General features: G+C 44.3%; 1 protein-coding gene across 1 annotated transcript; it reads right to left on the bottom strand.

The window, feature by feature from the left end:
• Nucleotides 1–4,987: 4,987 nt before the first annotated feature.
• Nucleotides 4,988–13,291, bottom strand: CLDN16 (claudin 16). Its single transcript, XM_013959212.2, has 5 exons — nt 13,178–13,291; nt 8,063–8,165; nt 7,276–7,440; nt 5,963–6,154; nt 4,988–5,127 (listed from the first exon to the last, which is right to left on the bottom strand). The coding sequence occupies exons 1-5, from the start codon at nt 13,289–13,291 to the stop codon at nt 4,988–4,990; spliced, it is 714 nt and encodes a 237-aa protein (XP_013814666.1).
• Between the last annotated feature and the right edge of the window lie 3,579 nt (nt 13,292–16,870).

The following is a 16,870-nucleotide window of genomic DNA, read 5'->3' as shown; positions in this document are numbered from 1 at the left end:
GCAAATGTTGGCAGTCCCAAATCTTCCCTGCCATCTGAGAACACAGCCCATGTGCAGAAAGGAAGGGAAATGTTTCTTTTCAGCATGATTATAAGCTTGTGATCTGAGAACACATCTGTTCAATCCTTAGCTCTGACATTACTTTCTTCTGTGGTCTCAGGCTATTCATTTAACCTCACTGCCTCAGTTCCCCTGTCTAGGAAATGGGGCAATTAGATTTAACTGCTCTGGGAGTCTGGTATTGGTCATGTTTGCACAGCTTTGAAAGAAAAACCTCTAAGTGCCATGAGCTGCTGCTGGTGTGATTAAATGCTCGCCCACAGTATTTAAAAGTTGCAAAAGACCAAACTGTGAGGGTCCAGCCCTAGCTGAGAGCTGTGCTTCCCCAAACCTGTATTTTGTGGTGGGATTTTGTTTCATTTTTCTCTCTTTGCACGTTTATAAAATGATTAGAAGTAGATGTGCCAAAACTGATGATTAAGTCTGCCAGCTGTTGAAGAGCTGCTGCTACAGGCGTGCAATGAGGCCTGGTGCTTGCAGTTAATGCCACAGTGCCTGGACAGCCTCCAAGACTAAACTCCACTTTCCCAAGGTCTGGTGCTGTTAGTGCTGCTGTCTTTTATGTTTCCTTCCAAGACAGAAGTGATTTCCCTTACAGGAATCAGAGCAGGTCACCTGGCAAAACACCTTCCTAGGTGAAGCTTGAAAGTGGAGTTAGAGACAAATGTGACATTCAAAGGTAACTTCACTTGTTATACTTCAAAATATTACAGCTATGTAAGAAAAAATAGCTCGCTGAAGTAACATTCTTATCTGATGAAAATAATTGCTCAAATCTTGTGAATTTGCACAAAAATCACATGACTGTGCATGAAAAGAGAGGCAATCCATATTTTAGAAAATATCCGACTGCACTAGGAGATAGTCTAGTTCAAAAGGTCTCAATAAGAGATCTCTATTAACAAGGCTGATTGAGATAGTGAGAGGATGAAATATTACTTGCAGAAAATGACAGCTACTGCAGATGTCATTTTTTTAAATTATATAACTATTGCTTACCTGTATCAAAATGGGAAATCGATAACTATTATTTGTAGGGCATGAAATAAACTTATCAAACAACTTACCTACAAGACATTTCTATTTTCCATAACCTGCAACTAGCTGGAGCCCTGGCAGGCTGCACCAAGTGGTGTACAATCAGTGGAGAGGGTGATGAGGAGCCCTGAGTTCAAGGAGACATCACAAGACAAGTACAGCAGGAAATGTCAAAGTGCCAGATCTCAGCTAGGTCCCTGAATCTGCCTATGCCCTGGGAAAGGAAGCAAAGAGACTAAACCAGACTAGATGTCCAAACATGCAAAAATACTCTTTAGAAGTTAGTGGAGAACACTAAAAGCTTTCCTGTTGGCACTAAAGGATTAAATGTTGAGTCTCAGCTGGAAATTGTGTCTAAGCAAAAAGCCTTGTTAAGCTATCAATAGCAATTGAGAAGACAGAGTGAATCTATTGTAATACGGTGACCCTACTCCCCTGCAGCAAGCTGCTGCTGAATAGGATGTAGATAGGAATTTGGAAGAACGAAAGAAAATGCCTTAATACCTGAGCTCACCCACAACATCTTTAGCCTTAGGGACTGGTTGTGATTTTTGAAAGAAAAAACAAGTTCTGCATACTTTCTGTTTTTTTTATTGCTAACAAATAAACAACCAAACCAGATTAGATTGGCATCACAATATGACAACAAGCTAATGAGAACTGAACATTGCAGTCGTGAAATCAAAGTTGCAATTAAATCAATCAGTGAATTAACAATTATATATTAACAACTGATCAAAACATCAGATAGACTCTCAGCAAGATTTGAATAATGAAGCAATGCATCATTGGACTGGTTGTTACAAAACATTAAGCCTGCAAACCTAGGGGTGGCCATGACCTGTTCCTAATCTTCTCGTGCAGTCGATAGATCCTTCGAAGTTATCATACAGTGGGAGGAGAATGGGGACAAGGTTAAAGAGTTAACCCTTATTCTACCTATATTCTGCAGAAAAGAAGGGCTCACAAACATTATGCAATTTTTTTATATACATATATATTTGAGGAGAGTGCACCCTTGGTTAAGATAGTGTTTGGGGTATGCATATGCCTTACCTGTGCATCTCCAGGAGGAGCACAGGGCTCGAGGCACTAATGAGACCAATCCCTTATATTCACCCCTGGCCACATCATAGATGTTTAGCCCATAAGTGTCCACAGAGCCTCTGCTTGGTGTGACCCCTGCATTGCAAGCCCCAAAACACCTCTCACCACCCTGAAACAAGCTGAAGATCATTAGGACAAAGGCCCAGAAGTTTTCCAAACTGCAGTTCTGCAAATCCAGAAAAAGAACAAAAGAAACCAATGGTCTGAGATCTGCAATTGCACCTGTGTTAGCAGGTGATCCCAGATTATTCACCCTGGACTAAAAGAGAGACAAATCTTCCCAGCAAGAGGTGATCTCTTCATGACTCAGAAAGAGCTATAGGAAACAACAACAAGAGGCTGGCAGGCATCCCTGAGTATCAGTGGTGAGGACTAACACACTGTCTGTGTAGTCTGGGAAGTATTTGATTCAGGACTTTGGTCCAAGTGATGCTGTCTTTGCTCAACACCTCCCATGGAGAAGCATCTGAGCCCTGAATGAGTCAGGCTGGTGCAGCCTGTGGAGTCACAGCATCCTTTCTCCTTTGGGCAGGCTCAGGAGAGCACTTGCCTCCCAGGAGAGGAGCAGGAAGACAGGAACTCCCTCCTAAGGGCAGGAGCTCAGCACAGCTCTGCCTCTGCAGTGGATTTCCTCTCCTCTCCCTCGTGGCTTGTCCCTGAAGGAGCAAGGGTTCAGGGGCATAACCCAATAATTGGGCAGGCGTTTGGCCCCAAAGCTGGCTCACAAAGTCCCCAGAGCATCACTCCCTGCGTACATGGTTCCAGTTACATCTCTTCCGTCACGAGCGCCCTGCGGCAAATACACGCTTCTGACATGACCATACAAAAGTAAAAAAAGGTCTGGATGCGGCCTTGTCTCTCCACCTTTCTGGAATAACAGGCATAGATTCATATTGCTTCCAGATCTCCTTGGGCATTCTTGGTATAATCTGTGAATTCATCACATTACACATAACTCTTGTACTCCTCATCTCTCAGGACTTTGTAAAGAAGCCCCCGTCACTTCTCCTACTGTGCTTTCGTCTGTTCAAAATAGCTCAACTCATGGCAATAAGTTGCCATCAGTTTGGCTAATATAAATATCTGAAAACTGAAGCAGCGTGAATTTTGCAGGCATGAAGCCTCCCTTGTCTGGGAAGCAGAGATGCAGCTAGGATCTCTTGCTGAGGTGGTTACATTACGATCTGAACCTTCTGCGAGGGTGGTTGGGCCTGTGGCAAAGCCATTTGGACCTGCTGTTGTCCTGCCTGCTCTCAGGGCCTGTTTTTTATTTGGTTAGGAGCCAGCCACTATTCAGGTCAGGACTGAGGTCTACATTTTCACTGCTGCTGGTCAGCGCTGTGCTACAGCACAAAATGCTGCTTCCAGTGTAATCTGTGAGAGGATTCAGCCCCTAATCTTCTGTCTTGGGGGCTGTCAGAGATATCCTTTGGGACACAGTCCACACAGGTCTCCAGCCCTTTCCCTCCCATCAGCCTCTGGCCCTGATAACATAAGGAGGGCTTCATGCTGCCTTGGGGGAGGAAGGTAGTATTCCCCATCTAGCCGTCCCATTGCACACTCAGTGGAGAAAGCATGTGTCTGGTGAAGCCTGAGTTGCTATGTTTCCTAGGAGTGTGCATGTCCCTTTTGTGACTCTACTAATTTTAATCCACTGCCACTGAGCAGGTGCATCTCTGCAGAAGGTCTCTAGGACTTTTCTCCGTTTCTGGTGCCTATGATCATATGACATGGAAGAAAGGACTGGACTTGAGCAGTTCCTACCAACCCTAAGTAAATTGTGAATCAGCTTCTCTTTCCTTCAAAAGCATTGAAGGGCTGTCAGCATTTCTGCATCTATCCTTGGGAAATGTGTTAAAACACATGGGTTTTTTTTCAACCCCTTAATGAAGACATGGCTGGAAGTCTAGCCTCCCCCAGCCTGTGGCAGCCCAGAGTGCAGTAGGTGAATGTAGTCCTTAACTGGATTTTAAAATCTTTTGATAGAAAGGGGTAGAAGATCTTACAACTGTTGATCCTAGTTTCTAGCTGACATATCTGTCATGCATAGGGAGAGATCTCGTATCTTCTCTCACTTCATTTTTGTCCAGGCAAAACTTTCAGTAAGCCAAAAAGAAGCTGACAATTTCCAGATCTCAGCAAGTCTAGTGAATCCTTAATGTACATTTTAATGATTACTGAAAAAGACTGTATTTTGCAGGAAAGGATGTACCTGAATTTACAGTATTTTCTCGGTGTAGATATTCATGGGCCAACGATACAGCCAGACATTTAAAACAACTCTTTATCTTCTGCTGGACTCTCAAGCTTCCTTTAGGAGGAGAGCATACCCACATGTTGGCTGCACAGATTCCAGATGTTTTCCAGATGATCAGTCCTCCTCTTAGCAGAAGCCTGCATTATCTGGTTTGTATGTTCTTTCAGCACATTGCCAGACACAGAACAGATCCATCTTGTTACCCCCCCAGACTGGGGTCTGATCCAGGAGTGTCTGATTTATCTCACTCATATGGAGCCAAATGCTGAAAGAGTTTGTGTATTTTAGTCTGTGCTTATGTGAGCAGCCTCAGTACTCAAGACAACAGGAATCCCTAAAGCATGGTCCTTCTTGGAGATTACTTTCTTGAAGGAGATTTTTTTTATTTGAAGCTCTCATAATGCAAACATTTCATAAAGCGCATCCTTGAAATGTAACTTAGCATCCATATCACAAGCACCTTGGATCTCTGTACAATCCACAACAAATAAAAGTAGAGCTTTTTCTGGTGTGTTTGCCTGCTCCTCATACTCTTGTGTCCATTGCATACATTTTGGCAGTAGCTGTTTGCGAGGATGGCAAATGCACGTTTGTTACAATTGTTCCAGCTGGGGAATAGCCTTTCCTCAAGGACTGAGCAGAGTGAAGTCTTCCAGAGTTGGTGTCTGTGATGCACAAGGAGAGAAATAAGACCTGCTAACAAGTGTTTGGTGACTTTCAGCTGTAAAGCTTCGAAATACAGAGAAAGAAGCGTTCCAAATATCTCCAAGATACAGTGTAATAACACATTTTATGTCGTACTCACACCTCACACCTGAAGACCTTGATGCGCCTTACAGCGCTGCTGAAATAACGCTATTCCCATTTTACAGCTGAACATACTGCAGCTGGGGCTAAGCAAACATTTAGGGGTATCTGTGCAATAGTGGAGCTCCAGCATGTTTGTGTGGACCAGTTCATGCTCGCACAAGCACTCTCAGATTTCCTGGAGCCCATGATACAATGTTTATGCTGGATGCATTCAAGCTGCATACAGGAGCACAGATAATTCTTGATCCAACATAAAGTCTGCCAGAATAAGTGTGTTTATATCAGGGTCAACAGTTTGGGTTGTATGGCCCTGATGTTCCTGATCCAGGATGAGAAACCCTACCTACTGTCTCACCAAACCTCTGCTTCCAGCACACTGGACGCCCTCCAATGACAAAGCCAGAGAAACAGAGGAGCAGTCGTCCGCCAGCCCAGCAGTGGCCTCAGAGTCTGATGCCTCTCCAGAAGCTGTTGCAGATCAGTGTCCCCATCGCTCCCTACAGCACCACACCGGTACCCCAGCAGGGAAGTCAAAGTTGCAGAGGGCAAAGAGACTGAACACCCAACCCCTCCCTCCCTGCCTCCTAGAGACAGTCCCAGAAGAATGTTCCTGGCTCAGTGCACCTGTAGCAGACCCTGAGCCATTGCTCTCTCCCTTAACTGTGTTCCAGCCCTGTGATGGTTCCTCACCTCTGAAGAGATACATGCAGCAGGTGAGCACAGCCCCAGACAAGAAACACCCGAGAGACCCTGCCATGCCGAGCCAGCACGACCAGCCAAACTTATACTGAATGCCCAGAAACACGTTGTGGAAGACCAGAGAGGAGCGCTCCACGTAGACGTCAATGGCGTACCACAGCGAGCCGGTAATGCCTGGGATACCTGCAGGACAGGAGAGAGGTGCCACACAGCACTCTCACATACACCACGGTGATCACGAGGAGATCACAACTACAAAATCCTCGAGTTATAGTCTGCTGTCTCCTGGTTCAGACTTGAGGCTTGGAAGAACCTTCTGGGACATTAGTTTTTAGCCCCAGCTCTGTCTCAGCTTGATCACTTTGCTTAAGTCACCTTGTCTCCTACTGATATCATTTGGAGTGTTTTCAGGGCAGTTTGTACCTTGTGGGTTTGCACTCTCACAGATACCAGAAACTGTTATTAAATTTTTAAATTTCCGCTTTAAAAGGGAGAAAGCTCCTCTCTTCATAGCTTATCAACTTATAAAGTTGCTTAAAGATTTTAAATTTCTAATCTATTTATTTTGACTTTCAAAATTTTGACAATATTTTTCAGACAAATTGTGGGAGGAAAAATAGAGGACGTTTAAAAGAATCTCTCTGTGTATTTTACATGTGCTATCAGTTGCTAGGATGAGTTACATATTAAATCTGCATATGCTAAAGCAGAGATAGGTGTTAAGTATTGGCGTAAAGTCAAATGAAATGACTTAGTACCCTAGTTGGCAGTCTGTTTATTTTCATATTAAAATTCTCCCACTGGCTGTAACGGCAAAACACCTCAGTCCATCAGGTTTTTATCACCTATAAAGGAGAGATGTGTTATTATCCCTTTGTTACAGATCAGCTGCAGAAATTTGGGGCTCAGTGACTTGCCCAAGGTCACACAATCTGTGGCAGAGCTAGGAACTGAACCAGGATGTCAACATGTTTCTTGCTCTTTAGAAATTCTGTCTCTTTGCCATGTCAACACTGACTTCCTCACAGTAGAACGGCTGTAACTGAAGTCAATCAACTCAGCAGCCAATTCACCCGGTCGGTAAATGAAATAAAAGCAGATACACTCAAGTAGCTGCTGTTAGAGGCAGGCAGTGAATAGTGGGTAAGTTTTATATTGCACACATCAGAAGCAAATAAGTTTCCCTCTCCCTTGTTTACCCTCCAGAAGATCACTCCCTCCTCTCCCCAAAGCAAGAGAAGGCTTAACAGCTCCTCATTTTGCTAAAGGGCATCTTTCAGGATGGATCCACAGTGGAGGAATACCTGCAATGAGCAAGGTAACTCCAGACACCAGGCAGATGCGCAGCTTGATGTGTGGCTCATCTGGAAGGAATTTCACACAGTCTAGTCCCAGAAGGAGGAAGACAAATCCAAATCCTGCCAGGATATCTGCTGTGATCATCATGGCTCGAGTCAGCACCAGCTTCACTGTAGGACAAAAGCAGATTGTTCTAGTGCACGAGGAGTGGAAATGCTAGTGGGGTAATTGGGTCAGATCCCATGGGAAAATATTTTTCTTGGTGAAACTTTCTTCAGCTTCCCCTGGATGTAATACATTACTGAGAAAAGAAAAATGGCTGTCATTTGTAGAAGCACCAAATTATCTTTCGCTGAGAAGAATAAATGTCCATTCTACACACAGGGCCAATGAGAGACTGTTTGTCTTGCTACTGATTCAGTCATATACTACAAGCCTGTTTTCATCTACACTTTTACTTGCAAAGAGTCTTTTGCACTCTTTCGAGCAACAGACAGCATGTGACCTTCTGGGTGCTGTGTTGGCCAAGGATGACTGTCAACAAGGACTGGGCTCTAAATTAAGTGCCTGGGGATTAGCAGATACCGTTTGTATTGATAGCCAAAGCATGGGCTCAGGCTAAAGCGTGCTGAGGACCTGCTGACCTTGACATAGCCTGGTCCCAGTCAGTGACCAGAGCTTCTCAGCACCGCATGGGCACCTTGAGTCCCAGCTACAGGGAGAAGGAGATGCTCACACCATTGAGATCAGGGTGTCCCTCTCCTTGTGGAAAAATCCTTCATTCTTACATACCGGGGTGCTCGGCGAAGATGGAGTCATACTCATCGCAGGTTTGGATCCCATCAAAAACATTTGTGACACATTCCCACCACAGGCCACGGCATTTTGTACTCACCTGTGGGTAAAGAAGAGGAAAAAAAAAGATATTAAATGAATATACCCACCAACCAGCAGATGGTCAGCTAAATTGTTCAGCAGAAATCCTGGTCCAGTTATGTCAATGGCAAACTAGAGCTGTTTAGCTTGAAGAAGAAAAAAGTGGTAGGGTAGACTGAAAGGACAGTGTTTTCTGTGTCCTTGCTACAGTTTTAAATTAGAGAAAAGGAGATTCAGATTAGACATTAGGGAAAAAAAATCCTATTGGTAAGGAAAAAATCCTGAAGGAAACTGCTGCAAGAGGCTGTGGGGTGACTCCCCCCTCTGTAATCACAGATATCTAAGAGTGGGTTTGATCCCTCTTGCCAGATGATTGTCTAGGCTATGGGCAGGGCTGTGGACGAGATGACCTGTGAATTTGCTGTCCATGTGTCTTTTCCACCCTCTTCCTGCTGAGACGTCCAAGAAGGAGGGAGACTGTACAGTGAAATGACTGGGGAGCATGAGTCACGGAGGCCGGCATTTTGCTGGAAGCTGGGAATGCTGAATGGGATGTAGCCATAGTGTGATGAAAGTGTTTGCTCCAGAGCGGAGGTGTGAATGTGAGTCCCTCTCCAGAGGCCTGTGAAGGGCTGCCCCCAAATGACTCAGCTGTAAACACGGGCTGGAAAATGAGAGGCGGCCAGCTCTGACACTGGCCCTGGGGCTCCGTGCGCGCTGCCGGCTGTGGGGCCGTGTGTGCCACAGGTGAATCACACTCATCACTGAGACATCCAGACTTGGGCAGACGTAGCAGTTGCATCATTGCTAATCGTCTCAGTGCTGCTGAAGAGTTAGATAGCATTCCCAGCCCAGCCTTCTATAAATCAGTTTATTAAGGGAGGTATTTTCATTAGCAATGCAAATATGGCAACAAGCACCTCTAAAACATTCCTGGGATTGCTCATACAAGGAGCAGAGATAATGTCAGTGCAGCTTTGGACTCAAGCCTGCCTTTCTGCCGCAACAGACATCCCACTGTATTTTATCGACAGAGAAACTCTCACAGGAAATGGGAACCGTACTTGTTTGGATGATGCAAGAAATTCCTTTTTCTTATGCTTTGTACATCACAAAGTAGATAGATAGTAATGTATCTCAACCACTTAATAGAGTCCAGTACAGGATGCATTGAACTCTTTAGCCAATCGCAATATAATATACAAGCCAAACTGTATAGGTTTTCTATGATACTATAAAATGGATTAAAGGAGGGTAAAAATGACTCACTATTTCAGACTTGCAGAAAAGATACTATTCATGTTTGGGTGAAAACAATCTGCACAGTTTGTTTTGTGAACATGAAAACTAATTGCTTATAAATTTTCAGCTTTTTTGGCAGATTTAATGGAAATTATCATGAAAATGAGAAGCATCGAGAGAAAAATCTGGTTTAATTGAATCTGTATTTTTCAAGAGAACAATTTCATGCAAAACAGTTTGACCTATTTATATCAGGCATAAGCTTTTACTGTGTCCCTCTTAATTCAGCTGGAGTTCCTCTTCTGTCTTAATTTACTACCATCCAGGCTGTGCTTGAAATTAACATATTTTCATTAAATTGCATTTTGTTCCACTTGTGTTTATACCATTTTGTATTCCTCCCATATCACCTTAGACTTATTCATATTACTCTGCCTTCAGCTACTGCTCTCAGGTACTTCCTCACTTGCTGACATTGGTATTGTTTTTAAAATCTTACACGCAGCCTCTTCACCTCAGCTATTAACAAAGGGACTAGCAGGATTCCAGACTTCATTAGCTTCCAAGCAGAATAGAGGTCTTCAGGTGCACAGTTTTAAATCTTGGCCTAATCTGTGAAACAACCCGCTTCCCAGACTAGAAAACCTTGCTAAATGCTTTTTTTTGTTGTTGTTTCTTGGGTTGTTTTAATTGTCACCTATTAGTGCTAGTGCTGAACTTAGGCAAAAACAGAAAAGATCAAAATGCTGCCAGAAAGACCCCTGCTCTTCAGGCTTTAGAAACTCTCTGCATTTCTTGTGTCAGGGCTGTGCTCAGGACCCATCTCAGTGCAGCACATGCAGAGCCAGCATCCCGTTTCCTGGTGCAGGAGTGATGGGAACAGGCCTCAGAGGGGGCGACTTGGACCAGTCTGAGCCAGCACCATGCTACTCCAGTTTTCTGTTACCTGCCTCTTAATCTCCTCAGCCCTAACCGTCTCCCCTCTGCTTTGGGTACTGTTTGTCCTTCTGGCTTGTTCGGCTCTTTCCAAAGCATCCACTCGCTCCACCCCAGCAAAGCACCCTGAGCAGGGAGCAAGGCTGATTAGCAAGCACTGGCTGATGAGCACAGGCTGTGTCACTCTCTCTTCTCACGGGGTTTCCAGCAGAGGGGGACCTGCCTCAGCACAGACGATGCATAGATGACCTCCGTGCCGTGACCAGAGCTGTGCACCAGGTTGGTAGCGCTAATTCTTCATCACGTCTTCCCCCATAGCAAATCTGGTCCAGCTTCCCTGGGACTGGCCAAGAACTCCCCCAGGAGTAAAGGACCATGGTCAAAACGCCAATCTGATTACGAAACACATTCCTGCGCCCTGCTTTCCCTAACACAAGTATGCATGTAAAACATAAACTGCATAATGACTATAATATATATAACTATAGCCTATTCATTATGTATAATTAATATTAAAACACATCTAATATAAAAAAAATGACAGAACAAGCACACACTTCCCCTTCTGGCGAAAGCACAGAGGACAAACATGTGAGAGATGTTAGTCATGGCTTTTTAATGCATTGTGAGAAGGTGCTTGCATACAATGATTATGAGCCTAACACAAAAGTAAAACAGACCGTGTTTAACAGTAGTGGTAATATTTTTAATCCAGCTGTAACAGGGAGGGACTGAATGAATGCAACAGTGCCTGTTGTGAAGCAGTTTTTATGGCTTTTTGTAGCATAAACCACTGCAAAAATAGGCCCAGGCTTAATTTGATGCTCACACTGAAGGAAGCTCTGATCAACACTGCAAGCACGTAGGCAGGGGGTGAGTTACGTCAGCTGGACAAGCTACTTCCACTCATCTGAGCTGTGGCAACCAAGGTTTCAGGTTGCCCAGATGCAAAGGAAAATGCACCAGCTCAGACTATGTGCTATGTTTCAGTAACTTGCTCGTTCTTGAATTGTGTATCTGTCCTGGTGGCAAGGGGCTCTGAGCAGTGCTCAGGTTCCCTGCAGTGCTTCTGGACACTGCTGCTCCAGCGGTCCCTGGCCTGCTTCTGCCGGAGGTCACACCTCCATGGCCCGACCATCAGAGAGAGGCCAGGTGGCAATATCTATGCTGGAGGATGGCGGTCCTTTCTCTTGAAGTCAAAAGTTGCCTGAATTCCTATTTTTCCAGATGAAAAGAGGACTCATTGTGGATTCCAGGCCTTTCTGGCCATTGATGATTTACCTGCATTCTCCTACCTAGAGAGGCAGTGAGTCATTAGAGCCATTAGGGAGCTCGTTCTGTCAGGTATTAAGGCTGGGGGCATTTTGCTCCATTATTTAGTATTCACACTCAGAGCAGGAATGTGAGAACAGTGGTTGCTAATGGCCAAAGCTGGTGTTAATGGAGCACTTAGAGACAGCCCAGCACAGGTGCCTTTGTGCCAAAAAGACAAGGTGACAAAGCCTCGGGTTAAGGGAGTTGGTTCTTTCCTGGACGCGGGAGTTGGACTTCCTTCATCCGTTTTGCTTGGAAATGATGGCAGTTTGGGATCCATTTGGCTATGCTGCGCGTGGTGATATCCTCAGCTGACTCCAGACTGTTCACGGCCTCCTGAACTGAATCTAGAATATTTCCTAACCAGCAATATAGAATATATCCTAGCCAGCGTTAGTGGGTGCACTCTGTTTACCCTTCAAAGAGGCTCCATGATCAGACTCGCTGACCATCCGCAATCCCATTGCATAGGATCTGTGATCACCTCAGCCAGGGTTTCTTGCAGTGTAGAGAAAAAGGTGTTTTTCTGGTAATATTTTACCCTTTTCTTTCTCAGATAATTCATCAATTTGTCACAGAGGCAGCAAGTCGTGGCAATTGCTCTCCAGCTAGCGGTCTTGAGCCTGTTATGTGTGGCCCTTTCCCTGTGCTTCATTCAAACTGTTAAACATTATATCGCAATCACTGAATCCAGAGGAGCTTTTGTTTTCCTACACTGGATAGCAGATAGAAAGCTTCTTCCTGATATATGCAGCCAAACTCTGCCTTGGAAGGTGTTTCACCTTCATTACATAAATCATCAAGTTTTCCAGGGAGCAGATTGCCACACTCTTGTCCTGCAGCCTTTAAGCATACAGAAAGTGCTGGTCACTCTGGGAAGAAAAATACAGACTTGCAGTACAGAGGGATGGCGAAAGGATGATTGTTTGGGGTCTGGAGTCTGTGGGACACAACTTGCATGCATGTGTCATTCTGTTCCCTCGTCTTTTGCAGCTTACTTTTGTCAATACCTTTCTGTAATGTGAGAGTGCTAATGTCTACACAAGTTTAAGCAGATATCTTTGAGTCCTGGATTTAAGACCAGTCCCCACGCTCCCTCTAAACTTCTGCTAGTCCAGTAGATCAATGGCTGTGGATAAAAAGACTTGAAGAGCACAAAGGTACACCCTGGACTCTTTAATCAAAAAATCTGACATATAGAATTAAAAACAATTCCAAAATATCCATGCAGGCTGGAAATGCAGGGTAACCATACTCCAGTTTATGCACATTTGAACCTAGAGCCTGTAGACTTTTCCTGGACTTACTGAATGAGAGCAGAGCCTGAATAATAGAGTCTAACAGAGAGAATTACACAAAATGCCACTTTTCCCCTGCTGCTGCTGGAGTCATTCATTTTTTTCATTTATTTTTATCCAGGACAACAGGGGAAAATTACCTGAGGGTGGAACGATGATGCCAGAAACCCCATGGCTACATCAAAACTCTCCCTAACATACATTTGCTTTGGAAAGCAGGCTGTCCTCACCCCAATCTTACCTCCAGGGAGTCATCAGCATTCACCATCCAGCAGTCTGTCCAGGTAGATGCTATCAAAAACCCAGTAGAGAAAAAAGCAAAAAACCAGGCAACATACTGGAGGAAAAACCTCATCCCAGCAGGTGATTAGCACATCCAGGGGCTTAAGAAAAACAGTGCCCAGCTCTTGCTCTTAAAGCTGGAGTAGAGGTAGAGCCTCAGCGTCTCAGGTCACCACTACCCTCTTCCAGTGGCCATGAACAGTGGGAATTTCTCACTTCTACCAGTGAGAAGCTATCAGTTGATAGTGGCTGTGGAAAGCAATGTACACCTGTGACATGGAACGGAGGAGGGTCAGAGACCTCACTGAGTGCTGGAGCTGTTGCAGTCAATCAGCCCTGCATAGTTAAAGCTCTTGTCATGCTTGGGTGAAGAGAAATGGAGTTGTGCAGAAGTCACGTGCAGGTAGCTGGAGTTCTGGACCTCCAAGGAAAGAAGGTGTCATTGCAGATTTTTGCAGAGTAGAGCTGTGATTAAAAAAAGAATGAAAACTTTTTCTTTGGGACAGAAGTTTTGAGCACTGCTAAGGTCACATGCAAGAGCACCCATGTACACGTACACACACACACACACACACACACACATCTCTTGTTTATTCCTGCACACTGGTCCGTGCCTTAGCATGGGGCAACTATAAAGTGTATTTATGTAAATTCCCAGCTCCCTTTGGTTACCCTGTGGGTCTCTGATGCACTGATGACCTAGTTCAATGCAGAAATGTCACTAAGAGGGGAAGGAAAAAGGTAACAATCAAAGGCCCGGAGAACCACCAACAACAACCACCATCAGCCACCCCAACACAGATATGGAGCTTCATATTCTGCATTTAAGCCAAATCCATATACTCCTCATGCCCTGGTATTTAATTTGTTCATGGCCTGAGTCTGGATTACATGAGAGAAACCTGAACTATTCAAGCCAGTGACAATTTGGGGGATTTGGGTCTTTTTGGATTTTGCCTGCTTATTTACTGACATTGCAACATGCCTGTTTTCCTGCAGGCTCTTGGGGTGAGTAGGGAAGGGGCAGGCCACCAGGGACAGAACGGCAGGATATCCGTAAGAAGGCTCCTCACTCAGAGCCTCCTCTCACACATGGCAAAGAAAACTGGCAGGGTTCCAGGGCGCCTTCCAGGAAAACCAAGGGGAGAACAGGACTAGAAATTCCTCCAATTCCAAAGGTACAGATGTACAGAAACCAGCACATTTTCAACAGTCTTTATTTTTGGAAGGAGAAACCATAGAAGATTTTTTCGAGATTTGCCTTTACTGCACAATTCTCCAAGGCAGGGCTGAGGACCAGATTCTTGCTCTGATTTCGGCTCTGCCTGTAATCTGCTTTCCCAAACTGATCCTGCCTGTCATCTCAGCTGTAACCCGCAGATGGAGCCAATCGATACTTTTACCGAATTGCTCAAAGCTTGCATTCCCTTCTCCAAGATTTCCCTCCAAATAGCAGCAGCAACAACAATAATATATTATAATATAATAATATTAGATATGATACAATATATAATATATTATATAAAATATATAATAATATAATAATAATATAAGATAATAATAATCTATATAATTCCTATCACAACCTTGTGAAGCAGCATTACTGTCAGAGTTAAAAATCTTTCGCCTTGATCCTAGGATCACTCAGTTCTTCACAGGTCACACCACAGAAAAGGTTCTCAATGTGCTTCTGGGGGACACTGGATAAAAAGGAAAATTCACAAATCAAAAAGCTAGAGTATGTAGGAGTCTGTGCTGCTTTAGCTTTTCTGCTCTGTGTTTGCTAATTCCATTCTTAGAAGCTGTCAAGTGAGGAACTTTTCTTCTTCCTTCTCTGCCAGCTGTTTGTCCATAGGGAGCCATGTCTTGATATGGCTCTGTGAATACGATGCTTTTTTGCTGAGTTTTCATTTCCAATTGTCTATCCTCACTTTATGGTTTCCTGTGACAAAGGTAGGGTTATGTTTCCAACAGTTCTGACCCACATAAACATGGTGTTGGTCATGCAGGTCCAAAAAAGGATAACAACTTTCATTAGCCAAGTATATATACCTTGCACTGATATCAGACAGCTGTTGACAATATGCATCATCTTCCTATACTTGTCTTGCACTTTGTTAATTAAACTGTGGCTGCATCCATTTTCAAAACAAGATGTTCTAGCCAATTGTTATTATTAGTAACTCATAAAAAGTGGTATGGTAAGCTCAGAAGAGATCTGAAAAACCTGATTGAACCTTCCCACAAATAGAATTAAATCCTTAGAGGTGGCAAGAGCAGAGCATGACAATAGCAGAGCCTGGACTAGCCAAGAAATATATTATAGCCATACTCTGGCCATTCCCTACTCTGTCATGCTGTCCTGCACTCAAATACAGGCCTCTTTGAGAGAAGATAAACTCAGCTAGGGAGAATGGGGCCATTTTTCCTCATTTGGTGCATGGTGGAAGTGTGCCTAATACGAGCACGACTGAAGTGGAAAGCAAAAAGCTCCCAAGGGAGAAGCAGGACCATAGTAACAGCCAGAGTGGAGTTTCTAAGCTTTTGTAATGGGCATGTCCTACTCTATTCTAGCTTAGCATGTCAGATATCTGCACAGGTCAGCTCAAGGAGCCAACTGCACTAAGGGATGAAGACAGTGTGTTCAGGAGTCAGGGCTATCTGTGCTTCAACCCATCTGTCCCTAGCTCTTGTGGCAGTTCTGGCAAAGCTTTGTTTATTTTCTTCATGCCCAAAAATTCATGTTGCTGTCCCAGCTCCATCCACCCCCCTGTGTTCACTCTTCCTGCAGGGCAGAGCAGGCGAGTGACCTTTCCTGGAGCAGGATGCCAGCGCTTCCCTGGCCCTGAGTCACCCTGGGACAGGAAGTGGCTTCACACCACCTATTTGCATCTAGTTCAGGGCTCAAGAGCATCCTGGCCTTGGCAGCAGAGCAGGTCAGGATCCTCCAGTTTTCCCTGGGGTAAAACTCCTCCAGAGCATGCAATATGAGGACGAAGGATCTGTGATTCTTGTCCAATAGAGATGAATTCAATATCTGTTCCTTCATTAAGCCCATCTCTCCAAGCAGTCCTACGGAAACTTCAGGAGTTATTACAAAGAATATGATATCCTTATGCAGTAGAAACTGGCAAGGTACACATTTAATGATTTTCATTTAAAACAAATCAGAATCATTAAAAAGCAAAGTTTGTAGCAGTTTCTCATCACACTCTGCTTTTCTAGCTTAGCATGACACATGTCCCCTCATCTTTGGAAAACAGCTCTCTCAAAATAACCTCCCAAGATGTCTTTGTATAGCCTAAAACCTGGTTGACATGACTAAGTGTAGCTTTCAAATGGATCTGTAGGCCGTAATACATATACTAGCTGTATCTTATTCTCTTGGCTAACCTAACATTTACAGTACTTTGACACTAACCACAGCATTAGGGTGTCCTACCACTTAATTATCAAAGCTTGGCCTTGCAGGGCTCTTAAACTGCTTGGTATCAATACAGCATAACTTCACTAATGTAACAGCCTTATCACCTTGTCTACACGCGCTCCCAGCTAAGAGATGAATCTGGTACAGGTCAATTGCTTTTATTACTCCATTAATACAAGGTGGTCTGTGCTCTCCGTTAAAGGCAAGCCATTATATTGTCATTTC

This window comes from Apteryx mantelli, chromosome 9 (genome assembly GCF_036417845.1).
Source record: "Apteryx mantelli isolate bAptMan1 chromosome 9, bAptMan1.hap1, whole genome shotgun sequence".
Classification (NCBI taxonomy): Eukaryota; Metazoa; Chordata; class Aves; order Apterygiformes; family Apterygidae; genus Apteryx; species Apteryx mantelli.
Note: the sequence above shows the minus strand (reverse complement) of the source record. Positions and strands in the feature narration are given on the sequence as shown.